Source organism: Hippocampus guttulatus, chromosome 9 (genome assembly GCF_054856545.1).
Source record: "Hippocampus guttulatus isolate MCC_2025c chromosome 9, RoL_Hgut_1.0, whole genome shotgun sequence".
NCBI lineage: Eukaryota > Metazoa > Chordata > Actinopteri > Syngnathiformes > Syngnathidae > Hippocampus > Hippocampus guttulatus.
This window is the reverse complement of record NC_141269.1, coordinates 14,417,273-14,441,843: the sequence shown is the minus strand read 5'-3', so window position 1 is coordinate 14,441,843 and position 24,571 is coordinate 14,417,273. Positions and strand designations below refer to the sequence as shown.

Here is a 24,571-nt window from a genome sequence, read left to right as displayed (position 1 = left end):
GCGGCTGCATTTCACCAGTAAAACCGATTTGATGAAGACGCCATCTTCTCACCAACACTCATCATCTGGCCCGGCTCCCACCGTCAATCCATCAGCGCGTCAGGGTGTTTCAAAAAAAGGACTCGCTAATAATTCAACTAAAGGCATTTCAGATATTTTAATGCACTCAAAAGTCTGCATCCAGCGTAAGCGCAGAATGTCAGTAAGTTCACATTTTTGAAAAAATATGCAGAATTTTCTAGGTTCACCACTTCAAAGCTCAGAAAATAAGTTTTGATTGTGAAGCTCACGGGGTCCCAATCAGTTTCAGTCCAAGTCTATGCTAAATCTACCCCATGCATGAGATGAAACTCAGTTCACCTCACCTCGACGCTGGGTGCGTGCGTCATCACACAAAATCAGTGAAGTCATCGACCGTTGAAACAAGCCTTTTACGCTGGCCTGAGCTCTCGGGGTTTGCGGCTGCGGTGCTCTGCTGAAAAGGCTTGTTCTGCTGAGCATGTCCCTGCGTCAGCGAGATGCCGGTAGTCGATCGGGACTGAATGTCTTCATTAGCCTGAGAAAGCGGAAGGGAGAAATCATTACAGACGTCTCATGGACGTTAAGTCTCTTCGTTGGAATTACGCGCGTGTAGTCTTCCTACCCTTGTCCTGATCCTCTTGATGTGCCGTAACCTTGCCAGCCACTTGGAGGCATACGCGTCTGAAGGGTTAGCTCTGTACTGATGCACCAAGGAGGCCATCTACGCAGAACATGGCAAACATTATGTACAGTATAGTATGGCAAGCCATTTAAGAAACTGTATACGATACTAGTACGCTCTGTCCTCAGCAGTAAGACAATTCAGTGCTCAAGTAGGAAAAAAAACTACGTCTGACAAGTAATTTTTTTTATACTACCGGTACATTATGACACTTCGGCATAATGGTAGAACAACTAGTAATATTAATTATGAATACGCGACTGTCATCGTTCAGCATACCAGAAGAGAGTAAACGTCATGGCGCTATGTGCAAAGAGTCCAACGTCTTACTTGTGAGAACAAAGTACATCTACCTTATGCTGGATATTGAATAACTTCTTAAAGGTCAGTAGTGGGGAAAAATGTTACAAGCATTAGTAGAGTAAACGTCTCTACGAATGCTCTAAATTGTCATACTCCTAAGGACAAAGAGTGACTAGCAATAGTAGTAAGCTGGATATAAAATATATCGTTTAAAAGCTCGAACAGGCTTGACGTATGACCAGTAGTGATGGGGAAAATGAAACTTTAAATTTGCTTCATGAGCCAGAGTTCCTGTATTTGACTCCTCTACATGGCACTCTCTTCAACATTGGGCTAAAAGCACAATGACTTGCCATTGCTTCAACCTACTTTATTTAAACCAACAACGCCATCTAGAGAAGTAAAAAAACAAAAACAACTGGTTCATGAAACAAATTTGAAGCTTCATGTTCCATTCACTAATGACCAGTACAACGCTGACTTACGTTGGCATGCAGAGCCATCTGTCTGACCAATAGCGGGAGGTTGCTGTCAGAGACTATTTTTGCCACAGACGTATCGACTAAGCCCTCCAGGTCTAAAAGACAACAAAAATGAGGCATCAAAGCAACACGAAGGTGAAAGAGACTAGGTGACAAAGTGTTCAGCTCACCTTTACGGCACTGCAGGGAAACGAGGTTACATTTATAATCCAGTGGTTTTATGATCACCTCCACAAAGTTAAACTGACCCTAACAGAGGGGGGACATGGTGAAGACAAAGCGTGTACTCCTGAAACGTTCATCAAGCAGCATGGTTCGGTTTGGCTCACTTCATTACGGTAATGCCAAAGTAAGTATTTGTTCTATGATTTTGTTTATAGTCTTCATCTTGACTACTACCAACGTGCCCTTGAGGCAGGCAATGAAATTTAGCTCAGGGCCACAGTCACCACTTGAATTGAGTTGCCTTGTTAAGGTAGCAACAAAAACAGCCACGTCGACATTCACTGTGTCAATCAATGTACCAAAGCGTCCTTGAGTCCCCCAAAAGCCACTATTTAAACACCTAATGGTTCCAGTTTTTGCGCCCCCTGCTGTAATACGGTAGCAGTAGACTTGAGTCTTGAGACATTTTGCTGTCCATTGGTGAGCAAAGAACTGTTCAAAAACTGTCACGTTAAAATGACTACCCCCGTTGTAAAATAAAAATAAGAATTGAAAGAAAAATGGCCCCCTAGGGGTAACTATTGTACATACTGTAGTATTTGTGTGTTGAATATGTGACTTTAGTGCTCCCTCGGAGTACTCTCACTTTTGTCTTGTTCGATAAATAGCTGACATTGCATTCGCAACAGTGGCTCTCGTTGCTCACATTTCTCCGCTTCACTTGAATGGCGGCATACTGTCTGCCAAGGTACCAATTTACTGCTGCTTGGCTACAAAAACAATAATTATTTCTGGTCAAAGCTCTGCGATGGCTAACAGAACCAAACAGTACCACTTGATAGAAACGTAGCTTGCGCATGTGTGTGTGTACCTTTATAGTGCCCAGTTTGTACTCCTCGCCAGAATCGTTGTAAACCACCATGACAAAATCATTGCCAATGTGGCGCTTCTTATTGCAGCAGCCCTTGTCGCTCTCCCTGTTTGGCATCAGTGTCGCGATATGGAAGATAGCTACACACACACACACACACACGTTATTAGTAGTGTACACACGAGGCAAAAAAAACCCTAAATATGATACAGTGCAGCATTCCCATTCCACACCTTGCATGATGTCATCATGCCAGCAGTACGTGAACTCGCCATCATCTCCATATTGATCAAGCCCGCCCAGGAAGATCTGGTCGGGGTCGCAGTCTTTCAAGTGGATTAATTTCCCGAGCCCCGTCAGGAAGGCGGCATAGCGGTTTGAACCATACTCGTTTGAAAGGATGGCTACCTCATTGTTAACCTTCAACAGAAGACGTCATGTTGGCCATTGATAGTAAATAAATGTTGGGGGGAGAGAGAAAACATTGACAAAGCACACTAAATATCCTAAAAATATCCTCACCTGACCCGCTCCAACGAAGATCACTCCAATCTTATGAGTGTCATAAGGAGGCATCTGGTCCAGAACCTTCACAGCACGGTCAATTACCTTTACACAAAAAGAAAACATTGATGACAACTTTGCATTACACCTTCCAAAATACGCCACGTTGTGGAGTTAGCGGGTCCAACGAGGGACACTAACTTGGGTTTTGGGCAGCAGCAACGGCTTGTTGGATTCATTCCCAAAGAAAGGCGAGTGGTACAGCTGGAGGAACACAAAGCTGAAATAATGGATGAGATAAAAAGTGGAGGTCACAAAACCTGAACAGTCACATCCATGAACGCTTTCATTCCCGGACTACAATTTATTGTGACAAGCAGTGTTGCCACAATGACCCTGACAAAGTAACCAATTAATTTTAAAATGAACTAGAGTAGATTATAAGTTAATTTCATCAGACGCTGACACCTCCGCGTAACATAAAAATGGCAACTGGTTTTGCACATACTTCATTGGAAGTGCACTGTTAACTGTAATGCGTAGGGATAGCGTTTTTATTTGAAATGAAATAAAGGCAGCCTTTTTGACTCAACATAAATAATTGTTATATTAAAAGTGAACATACAGTAAGTGGTATGTGTGTGTAGATAGAAAAATAGATTGATAGAGAGATAGCGAGATAGATGACCCTTTGTTGACAGTAAATAAACGTTAAAATGTTCATCTTTAGCTGTCACAAACTCAACATAGGGAATATATTTCCAGTAGAGTCGTTTGTTGTGTGCCTGCCGGTTAGTAAAAGGATGTGTTTTAAGATATCCTTTATTTGTCCCACACTGGGGAAATTTACAGCCTCCAGCAGCAAGAATGTGGGTAGAAAGAAGAAAGAAGAAAAAACAAACAAACACCGTGTCTTATTTTATGATTTGCCAAATATTAGTTTTGTTCAATGCGCAAACCATACACGTGCCAGAACATGGCTGAATTTGGATTGGTGATCAATGACCTGTGCCTCCTGTTGCTCACTTCTGCAGCCTCGTGGCAATTGTCTCAGCACAGTACCTCGGGCACAGCCCAGACGTCTTCTCAGTGTTGCTGGGTCCAGGTCGACTGTGGTATGAATCTCTCTCAGTCCTCCTCTCTCTCCTGGAAGAAGGCGCCGATACCGAGATGGTGTGCCCTCGTGGTCTGTGACCCCCGCTGGGGGATATGGGTCCCGGATGCGCTCCACTTGGTGGAAACTCCAACTTCATTCTTTGAGGAGGCCCTGATGAGGAGGAGCCTTCCACCATTTGCGTCTGTGTTGTGAGTCCATTGAGGTCTCCGCCTGCACTCTCCCGCTCAGCGGGCGGCTGGGCCTTGGCTTCGGAAGGCCCTCTGTTCTGGGCTGCATCTCCTAGTGCGGTCTCTGACTCCAGAGTCACTTTGGAGAAGGCTTCTGATAAGGTCTGAAGTTCCGGTGAGGAGCTGGACTTATTGAGTCCATGACCCTGGGATTGGTTGGTGCCCTGGAAGAGGAGTTCCTGGCTGCCAGGGGTGGAGAGCCCCTGAGTTGGCTGATCAATGGGGATGGCCCCCTCACTCACTTCCTCCAAAGTGGACTTTTCATCCTCTTGACTAGAGGTGGAGGAGGACTGCGGGACAAAGGGTAAGGAAGCTTTCATTATTTAAAATCATACCTTGCACTTTTATCTTTTTCATACTGACCCTACTAAGTGTTCCGGCCAGTGGAGCTTTTGAAAATTTATCAGCAGAAATGAAGATGGGATCAGACGGCATAGGTTCGAATTCCTCGCTTTCTAGCCAGTCGGTTGGGGTGTGTGCAGCTGTCACGCCTGCGCCTTCTTCCGGCACCACTGCCGAGTCTGCAGCAGGACACAATGGCAAACATTTGTGAGCGCCACACAACAGGCCAATAAAACAACTCCCCCTCAAAAACAACCTGTGTTAGTCTCAACATCAATCACCATAGCTGTGAGTAAGCAATTTTACATCTCGCAGACATCACTGACAGACACACGCGCAACACATGCAAATGAACGACAGTGTAGATCAATCAAAATACTAATCAGCACTGATCGATAAAAAGAAACAGGCAGCATCTGTCAATCACAGAAATTGATTTCATTTACTTTCAATCGCTAGGCTTGGGCGGTATGGATGTATCCTCCATGTGAGATCGACGATGATATTACCATATCGTCGATTCTTCATAGGGAGAGGACGCAAAGTCGGTAACGCAAAGTGAAATCGAATTCATCCGACTCACTTCACTTTGAATTTGAATTCGTCATGAAGAAATAATAAACAAAATGAGTTTCAAATTCATTTCTTCAGCACAAGGGCTTGTAATACGGTGATTAGTGTTTCTGAAAATGACCCAGGATACCCCACCATAGTGGTCTGTCTACATTGATGGATATTTGTTTGTTTTAGAACATTACTTTCTATTTCTGTGAGGAGTATTTTTGCAACAATTGCTGCTATCTCATTCATGTTACTTGCCGTTGTGGCTGTTGCTCATCATAGCAAGCGTGTGCGGTAGCGGTCGATCGCGGAAGGTTGGTTTGCTTGAAAATTTGATCTTTGGTCAAAAAAGGTGGGGCACCCCTGCTACAGAGCAATGGAACTGCTTGTATGAAGCGTTAATGCAGTTGGTCGTGCTTTAAAAAAACAAATAAATAAATGAGTCTTTTGTCACATAGCATAAAGTCACATCAGGACAAAACAGATACCGCCCAATCCTATTAAAGGTGCATGCATCTATTGGTTGGTTTCTTTGCTATTCAACCCAAACACAGTGTAACAGCAGCCCAGACCAGACCCTGCTGTCCCACAGCTCCAAATGAAACTCTGTCAAGATTTAAAGAGGAGAAGACCAAGGCATTCACTTGTCTGACACTAATGACCTGGCCCCCTAGCCTGTACTGCATCTTTGAATAGGACTGTCTTCATGGCTGCCGCACAGCTTCACAACAAAAGCGTATTTAAGTCAAATGAGGTCTGGGCTTTCCTGTTGACACCCTCATGTGGTAAAGGGGGAGATTTCTGACTCAGAGGGTTAGCAAAGAAAAATCAATCATAGAAGACGACAGGAAAAAAAAATGAGTGATTGAAGTTCCGTCTGTCCTCCCCCTGGTAATGATGAGATGTCTGAGGGCGAATCGGAAATCATCTGTTGCCCCACGAGCGCAACTATGGAGCCGTCCTTTGCATCACTGAGTTGTCTGTGACCGTACAATCTCAATAAATATACATGTATTCACATTCTCGAGTTGAATAAGCAAATAAAACAGTTAATACTGTTCAGCAGAAGAAATCGTTTAACTCTGCTTGGGAAAAGTAGGCTACCTGTGAAGCGCGACATGCAAAGAAATATGTACTCCCTATCAAATATGTGATATTTCACTTTAAAACCCATGAATATCTTAATTTACCACAGGTAGGAGGAAGAATTTGTTGTATTTCAGAATCAGTATTGTCTATGAGTCTTCAAACAATTGTTAAAGATCTCATCATCATCATCTGCAGGACAGTAAAAATAGGCCCTTTTTCTCTTACAGAACTCCTACTCTGTTGTATTTTGCAGTTACTGACAAAAGAAATGGACTATAACGGGAAATTTCTCGAGAGTGGTGTGCGTGTGTGTGGAATGGAGGGGAGGGGGGGCACACATGGGGGGACGGTACCTGCCCAGGAAATGCTCCTGTACAACCTGATAGGGGCTTGAGGGCCTAGGGGTGCGCAGCCCTGACCCAGAAACCAGAGAGAGCCGCTCACTGCAGGCAGGATGCCACAAAAGTCAATCACAAACCAGTACAGCGGTCATGACACACAAACATGGCAAACAAAGTCGTCAGAATGAGGGAAATAATCTCAAAAGGAAGGGAAAATCTCTGTAAAGTGGAGAAAAAGTGCAGATGATGGCAAATAAAGAAGTCCGCATTCGAAACGCACACACACACACAACAACAAAAACGGCATCACTAAGAAAGACGATGGCCAGGTATATCCTGCTGGCCCACTTGAAGTAAAATTGAGATCCAACATTTTTTAAAGATTTTGACAAGTTACAAACTTTTCTTCCAGTATACATACAGCATGTCAGCATTTTGTACAGAACAACACAATTACGGTAAATCAACTCCTACCAGATTAAGTCATTATGACCAAGGTCAGGATTATGCGGAGTGACGGGCAGAAGTGGCTGGCAACCCTCAGAATGTCAGATTTTTGTTTTGGTTGAACTTTTATTATGTATGTGTGTGTGTGTGTGTGTGTGTATATATATATATATATATATATATACCTCCATATATATATATATATATATACATATATATATGGAGGGAGAGAGAGAGAGAAAATTGTGATTCATATTTTGAATCACCGCAAAACCAGTGTCCAAGACTCAGCCACTCTTGAAATCTTGTGGCAGAACCCCAACACAATGCGGGAGAGTGCAGTGGAGTTTCAAAGCATCGGGCAGTGACCGGCAGCCCCTACAAGACGTTTCGCACGACAATCGAAAGGTTCTCAAAGACAAACACAGCAGTCCAGCTGAGATTGAATCAATGAGAAAGCAAATAATATAATGAGACAGACATGCTCTATTGTTTATATCGGCATCAAAATAAATGACATAATTTGCATGTGCTGGTACAATTCTGATGTGAATGCATCAATGACAGTAATGCTGACATTTTTGCTGATCCTCGTGTTCTCTCCATATACGTCTCACACTCACCTGTGTTTGAGCGCTGGATCAGGTGAGGCTTCCCTCCAGCATTGCTGTGCGTTTGGCTAGAGGGCTCAGCCGGCGCAGGAGTCGCTGTGCTAGCTGGAGCACTGGCAGTCTGAGGAGGAGGTTCCTTCACACCTTCCATCGCCATCAGGACAGTCGAGAGCTCCTGCAGGGGCATGTTGCCCAGCTCGGAGGAGAAGGGACTGGGCGGGTTCTCCAGACACATTAACCAGCTTGTGTTACCTGGTTAGCAAGGAAGACAGACGGAAGCAGACACACAAATCGTCTGGGAGATTCATTTTGAAAGTGAGAGACAATTTCAGCCTTCGCAGACAGCGAGATTTGCTTCCGTTAATCAGACATGTTTTCAGACCAATGTTATCAAAACCATGCCGTGCTTCTGGAAGTAGCACAATGTACGAGTCGATTAGTAGCGCTGCTCAGCAACAGAGGGAAATCCCACACCGTTCATTTTGTTCATAAGCAACACCGCCGTGGCAGTTAGCTTCCTATGATTCGTTGTAATGAAGGCATTATTTTGTGGGAAAAATCTGGTCATTATAATAAAATTTACATTATAAAGGTGTATTATCTTTCATATTTTTTTGTTGCTGATCAACTTCTGCTCCACAATTCAGCCCATTCATCAGTAATACAGTAAAAGTGAATGGAAGAGAATATTTACTTAATACATTAAATTACGGTGGTCCGACCTAAATGTTCTACTTGCTTCCCGAAAACTTTTAGGTTGGGGGCCGCTGTGCTTAAAAAAAATGAGCCAGCTTTTGGTCGCATCGCTCAGTGTTGGGTTGCTCTCAATTGGTTTGCTCTCAAGGTTTCACATAAACAATTTCCGACCATACAGCCTGAGTGTGACTTTCTTACATACCAGATGGTCTTCGAATGAGGATCTCTGCCCAGCCCTGCGTGAGCATGGGGACAAACTCAGCCAGGCGGTGATTGTCCTTAAGTGGTGGGGGGGCCGACGCAGTGGCAGAAGTGGAGGAGGGAGGACTGAGATCATCCAGTGTGGGAGCAGAAGAGGGTGACAGCTGAGCAGCCAACTCCCCCTCAGAAGGTGACACAAGAGGGCTGAGACTTTGGGCAGGACCAGAACGAAGAGCGTGACCACCTGATACATAAACAGGGACAGGCAGAATGGGGCCTTTGCTATTAATATGTCTGCATCCAAAACAACATTGTGTACCACTCATAAAATCATCCCCGATCGGCAAGCCGTTTGCATCTCAAAATGAAGGAAGATGACGACGTCTAATTCGGGTAGAAGGAGACGGTCGTTCACCAAGACAATAATAACTCGATTGTGATGACCTCACAAACCTTCCGAGATATCAATAGAAGGAGACTCCACACTTAAAAAATAGAACTGCAGCAGCTATTTTGGATTAAAGATGAAATATCTCCAACAATCTTTGCAAATTACCATGACCTGGGTGACTGAGAGTACACATGGGTACTAAAGAAATACATTCTCTCTAATCCCAAAACTTTGAATGAAGCTTCAATATTACCTGACATGGAGCGGACCCGTATGCGCGTGGCTCTGCTTTGCTGCCGATTCGATTGGGACTCGAGTTTGGCTGGTGCCTCTTTCGTTATTCTGGTGTGTAATGATGGATCAGATCTGCTGGGTCACAAAGAAAGACGGTAAAACAACACAAAGCTACACCGTGATGATCGATAATAGTGACCAAGTGAAGGACCTGGTCATTTCCCCTCCTCCCAGTCGATCAGCCACGTCCAGGCCCAGCAGTGCTTGAGTGCGAACCCCTCCGCTGGTCGTGATGGTCACCAGCTTATTGCCCACCAGCCAAGTCATACTGCGACCTCCGGCAAAGAGGAACTCTGCGATTGGAGATCTAGGAGGAAAATCAAATGTGCAAATTATGGAATACAAGTGGCACAAAACCACCCAGAAATAAATCAAAGTCCTCACTTACCTTTTGGGCAATGCTGAGAAATTGGAAAAGACATATCGTGCCATCATGTCCAGACATGTTTCAGTGAGTTCCAAGTGGACTGTTTTCAGCCCCTCATCTGCCAGAGTTACTGCATTTTCATCAGCGGATCCCAGACTGCAGGTGGTGGTGGAGGTTTGCATCCTACAGGACACAAACAACAAGGCAGAGGAACAAGAGCAAAGCAGAAATGCAATCAGTAAACGACACATGACATCAGACTTTAATTCAATATGTTGTCTATCCAAACAGAGATATGCAAGTATTAGGTGCATTATGGCTATACAGCACTAGCATGCATGTACAATCACCAACAAAAGCACTAAACAAACAGACGCATGCTTAAAGTGACGGTTTCGTGCAGGCCACAATAGCACATTAGCTCTTGCCTTTTAGTTAAGCAAACTGGATAAGAGGCGTGATATTGAATACTGTTCATGTTGAATCACGTTTATACGGGAGTTTGGTCAAAAACAGTCAAACACGAGTACTTCAAAGTCAGATTGTTTTGTAAAATGTCAAATGGTTTCAGTGATTCAATTTGTGGGATTAAGAGTTGATTTTGGAATAGAGTCATGCAAAAGTGTTAGAAATGTCTGAAAACAAAACCACCTAAATTGTTTAAACAATATACACTTACCTTTGGCTCTGCTTAATTCTTACATTTCCCTTTTCAACAGCTACTCAAATTCCAAATGACTGTGAAATGAGTGCCGTCATGTATCAACTTGTTGCGCAGGTGTTAAAATGACATATTTGAAGCCATTCATCAGATCAGAGGAAGTAGGTTAAAATAATTACATTGCAGTTGTGTACTTCAAATCAATTCTGTTTTACGGCTACAGGACACCCGCGATCCTCTTGAGGAAAAGCGGCTCCAATCATGGATGGTGTTATGCTTTGAAATTACAGTCGTTTACAGTAATTAGAAAGGTATTTCTGCCACTTGTTGAGCAGGAATGACATGACACGCTGAAGTGTGGGAGAGCTGTGTATCTGACAACTGCAATGTAGAAAATATATGAGGCACACAGAAGCTGGTCAACAACGAAAAGCTCAGCATAGAAGGCATGAAGAATAGAAAGGCCGAAACGTGTGCAAGTGCGACTCTGTGTTGAGGTTGGAATTGCTACAGTTTGTCCCCAAACCGTATCACATTCAGCCCAGCTAGTCCCAAAATCCCACTCAAGGAGATTGCCAGGGTCAAAGCAGCATTGTGCGTCTTTGTGAGGTGAGTGATGCAAAAGGACAACCAACGCGTCGAGCAAACAAAGGACAATGATTTTGTTGCTGCTTTCCCCATCACTGATCAAGTGACCCATCAGGAAAAAGGAGCATTGGAGAATGCATTTGCTAGTCCAGAGAGTTTAAGATCACATTACTTTGGATTCGCATGCTTTTGTCCTCTCCCATTTATTTGTTAAAAAGCCAACCAAGTTCAAACCAAGCCAAACGACCAAGTAAAAAAAAAATTCTAATGATATAAAAACATGAGTGTTGGCACAAAATCAACCAGAAAAACATCCACATGTTTCAAGATGCTTTCCAGTGTCTTCTGTAAACACTGCGGCATGCAAAAAAAAAAAAAAAAAAAAAAAAATCTACAACAGCAAGTGTATGATCGCAGCACACAACAGACAAATGTTTGGCACACTTTCTGGCATGCAGGTGTCACTGGCAATGAATGCCCACCCATCAGAATGACAATGACCAAACACCCCATCAACCATCCCATGGAGGAGACAATCAAACGATTGGTAGCTGTTGTACTTCAGTTTGGTTACCCAGAGGACTGTCTAACCTGCGGACCGCATGATCGGAGACACTGATGCTGCGGGATCGGAAAGCATCCATGGCTGACAGGTCCCTCAACTCTTTAACTGGAGAGCTGCTGCTATTGGCTACCACCGCTGCCGCCTTCGCCACTTTTGCCGCCCGAAGACTGGGCGGTGATGGATACCACGGCGAAGGGTCGATGGTAATAGGCATGGGTGGAGGTTATAGTGGCGGTGGGTGGTAAGGGGGTGAGTCAACGTCAAGGTGGTGGTGGTTTAGGGGTGATGGGGCGTGTGGTGTGTGATGGTATATCAGGAGGCCGTAGGAACCATCCCCCAAACGCCATAGCAACATGAGCATGTGACCGAGCAGCACACACCACACACCGGGAAGGGAGAGGGACGGGCGGTTTACGGAGCGCAAGGCCACAATGTCAAAGGGTAGAGGTCACAGGAGGAGGAGGGGTAGAGGGGTGGGGGATATGTGGAAGGAATCCAGGATGACACGACCACCCCCAAAAACCACAACCGCAACACAGCGCCCAATCGCAGGAGGCAGGGGAGGTGCCAAATGAAAAATTGAAAGAAAAACAAAACAAAACAGGGAGAAAATTAACAGCAGTTGAACATTATGAATCAGGTTACAGAAAAGCGGAGAACTTAACTGATAAAAAAGATAATTAAAAGGAAAAACAGACTACTGTGGAGGGTAAAAATGCTTATTTGGAAATAAAATAAAAATGGAATCCAGGAGAGTAACAAAATAAATTATTTTGCACAATGAAGACAAACATCTGGTCAGAAGAAAGACGAACGAGAAGGGAGCTTAAGCACAAGAAAACAGAATCTGGCTGATCTGAATTCTGAACACCACAGACAGAAGCCATCGCAAGATGATTGTTGTGGATTGAGAGACCTCCATTTTCAATTAATACACACTCGAAATTACGTAAAGTAAGCAGACTAGCATTAGCGGCGTCAGCATTCACATAATCACTTCTCACAAAGGTTAGGTTGGACTGTCAGACTTGAGAGAGAATCTATCGGTCTATTTAATTAAGTTTGTGGTCAATTATAAATGAAATATTGGTGATATGAAGACTTCACATATCACACATCTCACAATAAGCCATGAGCAGACCAAAGACAACAGTAAGAGTGATTTTATAGTGTATTGAGGTTCCCTGCAGTAGCAGATCTCTACTTGGTTTGTGGAGGTATGGATTTTTTAAATGCATTTGAATTGTGAAAATAATCTTTGTACACACGCACGCACGCAGTCTGAAAAAGGGGGAAAGACACGCACTAGATGGCTCCCTGCTCAAAAAAGCTTCATTATCTCCCTGTATGAGAAATACCCTGGATTTCTCATTGTGTGCATGCAAAATCATGACATGACATGATGTCAAAGTAGAGGTAGGGAAATTCTTTTTATCTTTCAACATGACAACCAAGTATGTACTTTTATAGAACACAGGTGAATGGACAAGACAAGAAAAACGCCTGCATAATATAGTCTGATGGAATTTGACACTGCAGGCCTGTACCTCATCAAATGATAAATATTTTGTCACCCATATCTGTGTCATCTTGTCCACCCACTGTGCACAAATTCAAAAGTGTAAAACAAACCTATTGAAAAGATATTAATGATCAACTGAGGCTCCTCATTGCAAAACCCAATACTCTTGTTACCTTGGCAAACCCCAACTTTTTTGCACAACAGCGCATGGTGCTTCTTGCTCCTGAGTTACGGCCCCACTAGCAAATGTGTCGGTATGTATTCTTTACCTTTTGGGTCTTTCATTGAGGCTTGTGCTTCGGGCACGAAAAGAACTCTGCTCGTGGCCATCATCGAATGGCAGCAGGGCATTGGAACGCAAACCCTGGGAGAAGAAACGTAAAGCAATGCTGCAATTCAGCGCAAAAAAAATATTTCGACCAGTTTACTTCAATCTATGATTAAAAGATTTTGTGAAATTTGTTGACCTGACTAATTTAAGGAGACCAAATCACACACCTTTGTGATATACTGAACAAAATCTTTACGGAAGGCAAGTCTGCAGCGGATAAACCACATAGCAATCACATGGTGGGCGAGAGATACGATGTACTGGTTGAACCTGACAGAAATGGTAAAAAGTAGCATGTCAGAGTGTTTTGGGGAGCTGAGAATGTTTTTGTCTTTGTGAGCACTTACTTGGACGGGTTAGTGTAGGGTAGCGAGATCGCAAACACGCTAACATATTGTTCAGCTACAAAGTTGGCGTAAAGGTGAGGTAGGCGCACCAGAGCTATGGAACAGAAACAAGACACCAGCCAAACCCTTTAATTGGGCTGCTTCATAACTGACCGTGAGCTTCTAACATTGGTGTTTGTGGTACTCACTTGAAAGGAACTCAAGCATTGGGGATGCCATGGCAACTGTTGCAGAGATGTGGGTGAGCTTGACAATAAGAGCGGGTAGCAGCTTGATCATGATGTCAGGCATCTCCACCGTGCACATTGTGAGAGCCACTACACATTGCTTGGCGCAGCGGTAAATGAGGCCCGTCTCAAGACACTGGACCAACTCCCTCTGTAAAAGAGACAACAGAAATGCCATTGCAGCTGATCGTCTGGAACTGTTTAACTCTGTGGAAATAGGAGTTGTTCCGTATGTGTGGGTGATTAATAGGAAAAAAAAAAAGAGCTGAAAGGTTTCGCGTAACCTGTGTTTAGCGGTCAAAGACTGTTTCAAAAGACGGATTTGTACTTGTCTTGATTGCTCCAGGTAGGTGTGGTAGGAGGTGATTGCTGTTAAGACGGGAACCACTGCCAGCTGAACATCTGTTCTTGAAAATCCCTCCGGGGTCTTCTTCAAACGTTCTGAAATCAGCCGGTCTGTCACCTACGTGCAGAAGAAGCAATCCTGAGTTGTGTCACAGTGAAGGTGGCTTTGACGGTTGATAAGAATGGTTTGACTGGGAATGTACTACCATGCAGCAGAGTGTAGAACAAAGGTGATCTAAGCTGCAAGGTGATGTTAGCAGCAGAACTTTGTACTGCAGCGTCCACGGCAACTTCTCCAAGACCAATTTCACCACCTTCCAATCTGTTTCCTGCACAATTAAAACAAACCTTTATTCATAAATGCTCACTTTAAAGTATAGAAATGTAATTTGTGTGTGTGTGTGCGTGTGGTGCACGCTAGTGCCACCATGTGTGCCGAGAAGGTCGGAGCAGTGCTCGATTGCCCACGCGCGCAGCTGAGAGGGAGCAGTGTCTGTGGCTAATGTTAAGGGTGTGGAGAAAAGACCGTATGCATTGCAGTGAGCTGGGAGACAAACAAAGGCAGGAACCTTGGCGGTCCGATCCCTGGCTACAGAAGCTGGTTCTCAGGACATGGAATGTTACATCTCTGGCGGGGAAAGAGCCGGAGCTGGTACATGACGGCTCGCCTCAAAACACAGCTGGACTTTTGTTCTAAACAGATTGTCCATAACGAACACTATGTTCAAACATGAGGGTGTCCATATATGCACTTGGCACCTGGACCCCCCGAGACTGCAGTTTGATGACTGACTTTGTGGTCATGTCATTGGACTTGCAGCTGCATGTCCCACCATGAGGAGGAGGAGGTCCCGGGTACGACCCAGGACATGCTGGAGGAACTAAGTCTCCTGGCAGGCCTGGGAACGGCTCAAGATCCCCCCCCCCCCCCCAGAGGAGCTCGGACGAAGTGGCTGGAGAGAGGGAACTCTGGGCTTCCCTATTAAGCTTCTAACCCAACGACCCGACCTCAGATAAGTGGAAGAAAATGGATGGATGGGTGAATGGATGGATGGATAATCGTGTACCATCTTGAGGCACTGCAGGAGAACACTGAAAGCAGGTGAGTAGGGCAGGTAGGCAAAGCGTATCGGTGCAGTGACAGGAAGAGGAGGAGCTGTGGAAGGAGGAGTGCCGCTGGCAGGGGGGGACGTTGGACCTGGAGGCTTCTTCTCATTTGCTCTTTTTTCTGGCTCTCTGAATCATTGAAAGACACGAACATGACATAAATCAGTGTGTGTGTGTGTGTGTGTGTGTGTGTGTGTGTGTGTGTGTGTGTGAGTGCACTGACCCTATATCACAGTAGCAATAAGGGCTGAACCTCATGGCACCATCTTTGTTGGGAACACCAACGCGATGGAGAGAGTCTGCTCGCATCATCAAGAAGAAGTCAAAGACCTAAAGACAAGCGGGCGTTTTGAAATCAAGACCTGGCCAGAAATGAAATCAAACGTCAATGAAGTTGCACTTTACCTGCAGTCTGATACTTGACGCAATTGCAGAACAGTACTTGTTCTTGTAGTGGAGGTGCAGGTGGCTGATAAGCATTTCATAAACACGAGTGGCGTGGGTGGCTGGTAGACTGTAAAGTTTGCTCTAGAGATGGAAAACAATTTATACCATTCTTAATCTAATAAGCAAAAAAAAAATAAAATACATTAAATATGCATTCAATCAAGAAACTGGTATCATGTTTTCTGTAGTGTATGACAAATAACAATAAAACGTAATTTAAATAACGTATTTGCAGCTTGCATTTAGTTTTTGGTAAGTTGATCTGTCCAACTATTTTTTAAAAATATATTCCTTTCATTTTAACCAGTGGCTTCCATAATCTACATTGAGTAATTTAAAATATAATACCCTACTTCTAGGAGTGATAACTATTCATCTACCTGCAGAATCTCAAGTAGTCCCAATATCGCAGTCTTGACGTCCTCCATTGGAGACTCTGTCGCGTGCTCCCTCTCCGAAACATCCACAGGGCCTGAACACACCAGAGGTCGGCTGGCAACCTAGAATGCAGTAATCAGAAGATACTTGATACGGATGATTGGTTAAGATGTATTGTTTAATGTGCTCGTACCCGCTCAATAATGTCCAACAGGCTAGTGAAGTGGTGAGTGTTACAGCCCTCAGCCAAGTCCACCAAAAGCTGGGTCGCTTGTTTTCGTACGGCCAGGTCTCGGTCGTCAGCGATTCCACTAAGCTGAGGGATCACTACCATTTCTATCAACTCATCCTAAAAAGAGAAAATTATGAATTTCTAATTTAATTAGAGTTAATTACAACAATGTATTTAATCATGTTCATTCATTTGCAACGCTCTTTTTACAATTAATTCCTTAACTAATTACAGTCTAATGGCACATCTGTGACAGCATGTGCGAAACAAAAATTAAGAGCACCAGAAATGTGAAATGGTGCAGATTGGTGCAACACAATATTAAAATAGCATACATACCTCATACAGTTGGCGGTTGGTGCTTAAAACAAAAGACAGGATATGAAGCACTTTGATCCTGATCACGCTGCGGCTCTCATTTCTTGAAAGGAGACGATGTACCAGGAACATTTATGAGGGTGCACGTGGGACTTAATAAAGTGGAACAAATGATAGTATCAGTGTGGTCATCCCACCTGAAGAATTTCTCCATCAGTCGGTGAAGGCTCTGAATCCAGCCATCTTTGGCGGGCTGAATGGACTGGGCCCTGTATGAGATGAGGGTCAGCACCGAGGCATCCTTTTCCAAAAACATAAAGAGCAAGAGCGACAGTGATGCTACAGTATTGGGGGAAAAAAAGAGCTGCCATTAGTATGTAAGAAGGCGCAAGACACACCGGTCTTTTGTCGGCACACTTCTCCACGAGCGCGAAGAACTTCTCTGTGGAACCATGGTAACCATTCTGCTCATAAAGCTCTTCTACTGTTGTCAACAGCTCGTAGACGATGGCCTTCAGTTCAGGACTGCCTATAGCCTATCAGGATAACACAATACAATAGATCTTTATTTATATAGCGCTTTCACAATAGCTGCAGCTGTAACAAAGCGCTTTGCAGAACAGTTAACATACAATACTATAATAAAACACAACACATAACATAATGGACAAAGTCTGGGTAAAACGGCCATTTTGCATGTCTGCCTCGGATGTATGCGCACATGTACCTGAATCTGCTGCAAAAGCCGCTCTATGATGCCCAGTAGAATGTCCCAAGTAACAACTTGCAGCTCCTTGCCGTATTTCTTGATCAGACGGGTGATAGAGAGGACGATTTCATAGGATACTACCTCGTTGGCACACGACATGGCCTTAGTGGAAGAGAACAAATCATAGCAGTCACCTTTATTATTTTCCATGTACAAACCCTATTCCAATGAAGTTGATATATTGTGTTAAACATACACTGAAACGGAACACAATGATACAATTTTTTTTTTTTGAGGGGGGTCTCTTCTGCTTTGACAGACAGACAGATTTGACCATTTGAAACGATTGTTTACTTGTGTAACTAAACTAGAGAAGCTGTTTTTAGACTGTTCCTTCACCTTAATGAGATGCATAGTTGAACAGATGGATATCGATGAGGGGTGCCCAACCTTTTTTGATCTAATATCTACTTTGTGCTGGGATGATAGGATGCGCACTAACACAAAATACACAAAACACACACACGCACACAACCCAAAATGTTTGTTGCATCGAGTGAAAGGTAAAGAAGAGAAGTCACGCTATTTTCGCAATGTCCAATGCCCGATTCTAATTTTTTGCTAAATGTGATCTTTTCATGTTGTCTTTCACATTACAAAAACAAATGCAACTTCTAATGCGAACACAACAGAGCCGCGATGTCACACGCATATGTTGATTACCTTGTAAAAAGAAGGCAGAACCAGTGTGGGGGTGTTTTTAAGTGAAGGCAGCCTGTGTGCTCCCCATAGTGCCATTCCAACAAAGAACACAGCTCCTCTCAATAATGGTGCATCTTCCATGTACACCCTGATGGACAAGACAGGAGTGTGAGGGACACAAACTCAAATGAGGGCACCATACCAAACCACAAAAAGACATTCAAGATTCAACATATTTGTAATGTGCACAGCAAAAGCCCCATGGTAACACTGAGCAATGAAATTCATGTTTGGTAGTTTCCCCACAGAATTTTTTATTTTTTATTTTTATTCATTCATTCATATATATATATATATATATATATATATATAGCATATAAATAATACGGGTGGCATGAGCAATGAACATAAGAACAATTTTAAAATGTTATTTACTAGTTTTTATGCAAAATTGTTTAGGTAATTTGCAAAGACGTAATCATTCAGCTATCCAAATACTACAGTTTGCAGAGATATTGCACAGTGTAGACCAGTGGTGGGCAAACTACAGCCCGCGGGCCGAATCCGGCCCGTTGGTCTTTTTAATCCGGCCCGCTGAAGGTTGGTCCACAATTAAGGTTCGATGTGAATGATTGCATTCATTTCAATTGGACTTGTAATGACAGGCATTTCACCGCCAGGTGGCGCATTGACTTGAAGTTGCAGAACACGGGGGGGGGGGGCAATCTTTTCGACCACCTAGTACCTCTGTATCGCTCTACTTCTACTGGTCTGATCACAACCCATCTGCAGCGATGCACAGGCTAAAAGAGGTCATCAACAACACTTTTGTCATTTAAAAAAAGTATATTAATCCGTACTTTCATGCTTTTGTTCTGTTGATGTTTGATATGGACTGTCAACAAATGCAGTTTTTTTTTAATGTACCATAGCTCGTGCTGACCTGGCCCTTCTGTCAAATTTTAAAAGTCAATGCGGCCCCCGAGCCAAAAAGTTTGCCCACCCCTGGTGTAGACATTGAATTATGTATGAGCGGGAGTATACAAATATTGCAATGTGGTTCACAGTTCTAAATTGCATGTCTTCCTGGGAAAGGGGAAAAGAGGAGTCACAATACCTTTCTTCCATTATGCGGCACATTCTGTAAATAGCACTGTGGCCAAGGTGAGTGCCCAGCACTTTCCTCATCAACTGGAGAAGCAAGGGCAGCACGTGACAAACAAAAAACAAGAACATATGGCAGTTAATTGTTTGTCCTTAAATTAGGAGCCTCCATATGCATCTCTACTTACCTTCCAGCAGGATTCACAGAACTCTTTGACATTGACTGTATGGCACAGTGTGACAATGAAGACACAAAGAGAGTCTGAGGGGAGACAGTTGTAACACACCACTGCATCAAGAACTTGGAGAGCCACCTGAAACACAAAAAACATTGTGATCATTCCATTCCAAAAAGGCCATGCAAAAGTTGTCTTTCCCAAAATGTCACTACTCGAATAAAAGCTTGTGAGCCTTGATTCAAGTCGAATTGTCATGTCCTGCATCAAAATCGGTCAAATTGAGCTACATTCTGGACAACTCAAGTCAAAGTAACCAACCTCAATATCTGTCGACGACGTCGTTCTGGTGCAGAGAAAACAGATTTTCCTGCAGAAGAACAAACATTTAAATTTAGTGGTGGCTCGATCTGACACCGGTAACGGATATCAGCCCAATATCAGCCCAAAAAACAATTTCTGTTTATATTGGTCTCCAAAATCTCCGATATATAAGTAGCAGATGCGATTGCTCTAAGACTGCAAGGGAAGCTCAGCTTCCCCTAAAATGTCAAAAAAGAAGTGATCAAATAAATGTGTGTACATACAATTGTGTGTACATGTTATTGACTAAATATGCGCTACAACGCGCTCAACTTTTGTTCCGAATCAGCTTCTTATTACTGGTTACGACGCGACTCTCTTCTCATTCATTCCAGCAGCTTCACTGTGCTTTAAATAGTGTGGACGCTGAGCGTCTACAGTGCGGACACTGGGCGTCAAGAGAGTTCAGTGTAGGTTGTCCCAATGCATTGAAACGAGACGAGTCATTGGATAAATGCTGGTTTTGTCACGCCCACCGGACGCTCAGCGTCTCTGGGAGTCTATGGACAGTGGCGTGTATGGGCTGGCCTGGACGCTCAGCTTTTCTGCATGATGATTGGATGATCTGTCTGAGGCTGAATTTCTTTTTGATTGACAGCAAAATGAGCCAATCACCAATCTTTTAGTGTAGGCACCCGTGAGAGCATCTTTCAATTCTCATTCTGTTCTAAGTTAAACTGGAGACTTCTTCTAATCATCTTAGTTCAACACTCTCTTTGTTGAAAACGACTAGCGACGAATTAATCTTTTATTTCTGGTGGGTTTTATTGTAGTTGCTGTAGTTGTAGGACTAGTTAAGTCCCTGGAAAAGAGTCACAGATAATTTTCTTGAAAAGGAACGGAGAGTAGAATTCAGGTATAAATAAACGGACACATTTTATGATGTCCCCTCCTTGACAGACCAGCATTCGCCACTGGTAAGCAGTCCATTCCAGACTGCTCTCTGGCAGTGTGAATGTAAAAACAAAAAAATAATTAAAAAAATAAAGTAAAAAAAGACCAAAAATTAGGCTCAATGTCCTGAAGTGAACTTCAGTACACTGCGGGTCTGTCTCTGTGCGGCCCGGTACGAAATGGGCCCTGGCTTGGTACTGGTTGTTGGCAACCACTGCTCTCGGCTGCAATATTGGTATCGTATCGGAAGTGAATAGGTTGCATCGGATACCGCTAATCTAAATTGTAGCAGGTTAGAGAATAGGGCAGGTCAGTAGCATTGGCTGTGTGACTTACTGGACCATGATGGAGACATTTTGGTCCAAGTAACAGCTGTTGAATTTCACCAGATTGACAAGAACATGAAGAAAGTCAGAGGTGAGACCAATGTCCATCCACAACAGGACAAAGCGAGCTGAAAGGACAAAAAAGAAATGAGACAGTATTTGAATGATAACTGTACTAAAAAGGTAAAAAGTTGCGAATTAAGCGCACCAATGATTACTACATACAGTACGATGAAGACCCCGATAATGACCCAATAGAAGCATTTATAAACTCACCTATGTCCTCCTCAAGGTATGTGATGTCCTTCCCGTTTTCAGTTAAGGCCTTGAAGACCTCCAGTCTATCGGAAAGATCTTCGTTGCATGGTTGGTAGTCTTGGATCACCTTGAAAAAGTAAGCTCTCAGGGCCCCGAGGTGTTCACCCTTCCAAAAGGAAACATGAATACGTCTCAGGAAATACATCAGTTAACATTTTCAAGGCACTCGTATGTCTCAACCAACCTGTCCCTGGATAATGGCCCTGAGCAGCTGAAGGACAGCATGCCGGGCCTCGGGAGGCTGTTCCTGTGTCAGCATGTCCTCCACAGATTTCCACACTGCCTCCACCGCATGCTGCGAATCGCACATCCGGTATAAATGTATGGTAGGTTTTAACAAATTCACATCAGGCATTCCACACAATATGGAAGCACTCACCTCTTCAAATCTTTTGGTTTTGGCAAGCTCACAAATATGATTCATTGTGCGAATGCGGTTACTGAGGCCGCATTCAGGGTGGAGCTCCTGGAAAGAGAAGTGGGGAGAGGGAGGTCAAAAATACAGTGGACATAAAAAGGTTCACACACCCCTGGTCAAATGCCAGGTTTTTGTGATGCAAAAAAATAAGACCAAGATAAATAATTTCAAAACTTAAGTAAACTTTAATGTGATCTACAACTAGCAATCTGACAAGAGGCTGTCATCGTGAAATTTTCTACAAAAAAAACCCCCCAAAACAAAACAATCGCACTTCCAACTGAAATGCAATGAGGGCAGGATTCCCCATTTGGCCAGGGAGTGCAAAATGTGCAAAATTTGCATGGCTCTCCCGGTACCAAGCATTCTGAGCAAGAGGACTTTTTTTCCCTCTGCCTAGAAAGGCCATCACCCAGCAGCGGGGCCAGCCCAGCCCATGTCCATGCGCTTGTGTTTATAGTCTACATCAGCGATTCCCAACCTTTCTTGTGCCAAGGCACATATTTAAAGTTTTTAAAAAATATCACAGCACACCGCCAAACAAAAATGTTACAATAAGCAGATACACACATACATTACATACTTTGTGCTAATCTAATAGGAGATTAATGATTTCTTCAGTCCATTACTATAGGTCACTGGCATATATAGCTGCACAACGACACATAATTTGTTATAAATTTTCATTTTTTGACCAATTAAGTAGAATTTCACTATTTCCCATGGAAGACCTTAAGAGCTCTCACGGCAGACTAAGGTACCCCAGGGTGTCCCCCGCCTACTGCCTGATGACAGCTGGGATAGGCTTGAGCACGCTCACTACCCCTGTGAGGATAAGCGGTCCCGACAAAGGATGGATGGTACTGTATAAAAAATATCAAAGGCATTATCAGTAACTACCGGTAGTTGACTCAACTTTCATCTTATTAGTGTCGATGTAAAAAAAAAAAAAAATCTCAAGTCGTATAACCCCGAGGACATGATGAACTTGAGAATAGGGCAACCATCTTTATAACATACCTTGATGATTTCAGTTGTAATGATAAACTCAGATGGTTTGTGGTCACTCTGCTTGGTAGGAGGACGTGGGGGTCCAAGCCCAAATATCCCCTTCACCTTGTCTTTTAAGCTTTCTTTGCTTGGTTGTTTATTCATCCTTAAGCGAAGTAGGGTGTGCAGGCTACAATGGAAGGCTGTGCAAAGAGAGTGAAACCCATTTGGTGTGTTATTTGTGTACTGAGCCGTCACTATTCTGCAGCACATATTTCCACAGTGCAAGGCAAGAAATAATGAGACTGACTCACTCTTTTAAAAAGTAGACCTCATTCAAAAAAAATGGCAGCAACGAGAAGACTCGAACACTGGTCAACTGCAAATTTTAATCTTAGGGTTTTATGTGTCCCGAAATGTATTTTTGATACTGATTTTTTAAAAATGTCTTTACTTTTTTGAGCACACTGGTTTTTTGAGATATTTTCATTTCATGGTTTTAAATTTGACCTTTAAACCCTTGTGCAATATGGATTTTACCATGTATTGTAATTCATAGAGATGACATTTCAGGAAAAAAAAACTCCACCTGTTGCTGAACCTGATCCTTAATTAATTAAAAAGAATATCATTAGATTACACATTATTGTGATTACATTTTTATTATGAAAACCTGATGTACTAGAGTAAAAACAAGGGCAGATTATGAATCAGCACAAAACAATTGTTCTCTACTAGTTTGCATGCATCACAATTTTTTTTAAAAAACTGTAAAAATTTGTTGACCAGTGCAGTCAAGGCAAGACACTTGCACATGGCCATTAAATTTTAATTGAATGACTAAAAGTAATCACCACAAGAAAATCAAACATCTCCTTTAGTGAGTGTGCATCATAGATTTATGTGCGAAGTCAGATTTAATATGGAGAATAGAGTATAATAGATTGCATTACAATCTCTTATTTTGTTCAACTAAAATGCAGTGTGGGTTGTGGCTAATTTTACATTTATTTATTTTGTGCATGCAACACTTTGTTTTTTCTTTTTTACCCCCCCCCCCCCCCAAAATTGCTGCTGTAGACTGCAAATTTCCCCAGTGTGGGACAAATAAAGGTTATCTTATCTTAAACTAAGGATAAACCATAGGTAAAACAAAATACCATGCAGTACAAAAATGTGGTTCCGATTAGGAAATAAATCTCAATGTTTGTCATGTGCACTTGACAGAGAGAGGAGCAGAGAGAAATTTAGCTTCTCTGCTTTCATTGAACAACGACGTCGGTGCATGTTCTTCTCCAGCCAGAGGACATGCACATCAATAGGACTAAACATGAAACTTGGCTCAATTATGACAATTGCATCATGGCGCTGCTGACTGACCCGTTAGCTTTACCACTGCCTGCAGGAGGCTAGCATTCCTCGACTGGTAAACACCGCCCCCCTCCTCCCGCTCGCCTGCTTCTCCCCTCACCTTAGAGTTGAGTCCTTTTACGTGTCATTCAGTCATAGGTTCGTCTCTACGTGCAGCTGATGGAGGTCTGGCCAGGTCTGTACATTGAATTGCAATTAAATAAACCCCGTCGGAGGGTTTCGTGTGGCAAGCACTGCACAGTCCTCCACTCGCCCACACCGATGGTCTGACACGGAGACTTCCGGCAAACAACACTTTTGCCGCGCTTACCCCTGGGAAATGTAGTCTACGACTTGAGAAACAACATTGCTCAGAAATACTTCATTTTCAGCCTACTAAAATACTAAACATGTTTAATAAAATGTAATAGTCACTTCTTA

The 24,571-nt window shown here is 43.3% G+C and overlaps 1 protein-coding gene across 3 annotated transcripts; it reads right to left on the bottom strand.

The window, feature by feature from the left end:
• Window positions 1–142: 142 nt before the first annotated feature.
• On the bottom strand, window positions 143–24,413 carry tsc2 (TSC complex subunit 2). Of its 3 annotated transcripts, XM_086121105.1 has the most exons (42): window positions 24,252–24,413; window positions 22,811–22,983; window positions 21,752–21,838; window positions 21,557–21,667; window positions 21,331–21,478; window positions 21,065–21,182; window positions 19,793–19,841; window positions 19,484–19,609; window positions 19,309–19,382; window positions 18,213–18,339; window positions 17,508–17,651; window positions 17,179–17,316; window positions 16,978–17,081; window positions 16,802–16,883; window positions 16,424–16,579; window positions 16,233–16,352; window positions 15,811–15,933; window positions 15,629–15,735; window positions 15,366–15,534; window positions 14,505–14,627; window positions 14,282–14,416; window positions 13,915–14,104; window positions 13,727–13,820; window positions 13,547–13,649; window positions 13,318–13,412; window positions 11,553–11,693; window positions 9,734–9,895; window positions 9,497–9,652; window positions 9,305–9,417; window positions 8,662–8,904; window positions 7,776–8,015; window positions 6,718–6,807; window positions 4,736–4,893; window positions 4,091–4,662; window positions 3,230–3,308; window positions 3,047–3,133; window positions 2,758–2,944; window positions 2,525–2,664; window positions 1,659–1,737; window positions 1,492–1,583; window positions 644–742; window positions 143–556 (listed from the first exon to the last, which is right to left on the bottom strand). In XM_086121105.1, the coding sequence occupies exons 2-42, from the start codon at window positions 22,943–22,945 to the stop codon at window positions 389–391; spliced, it is 5,664 nt and encodes a 1,887-aa protein (XP_085977231.1). In that variant the 5' UTR covers window positions 22,946–22,983; window positions 24,252–24,413; the 3' UTR covers window positions 143–388. The 3 variants fall into 3 exon arrangements, 2 of the variants coding, with proteins under 2 accessions (XP_085977231.1, XP_085977230.1); XM_086121104.1 differs by lacking the exons at window positions 6,718–6,807; window positions 11,553–11,693; XR_015101921.1 differs by lacking the exons at window positions 143–556; window positions 644–742; window positions 6,718–6,807; window positions 11,553–11,693 and adding an exon at window positions 2,245–2,423 and having other exon boundaries at window positions 1,516–1,583.
• Window positions 24,414–24,571: the final 158 nt, after the last annotated feature.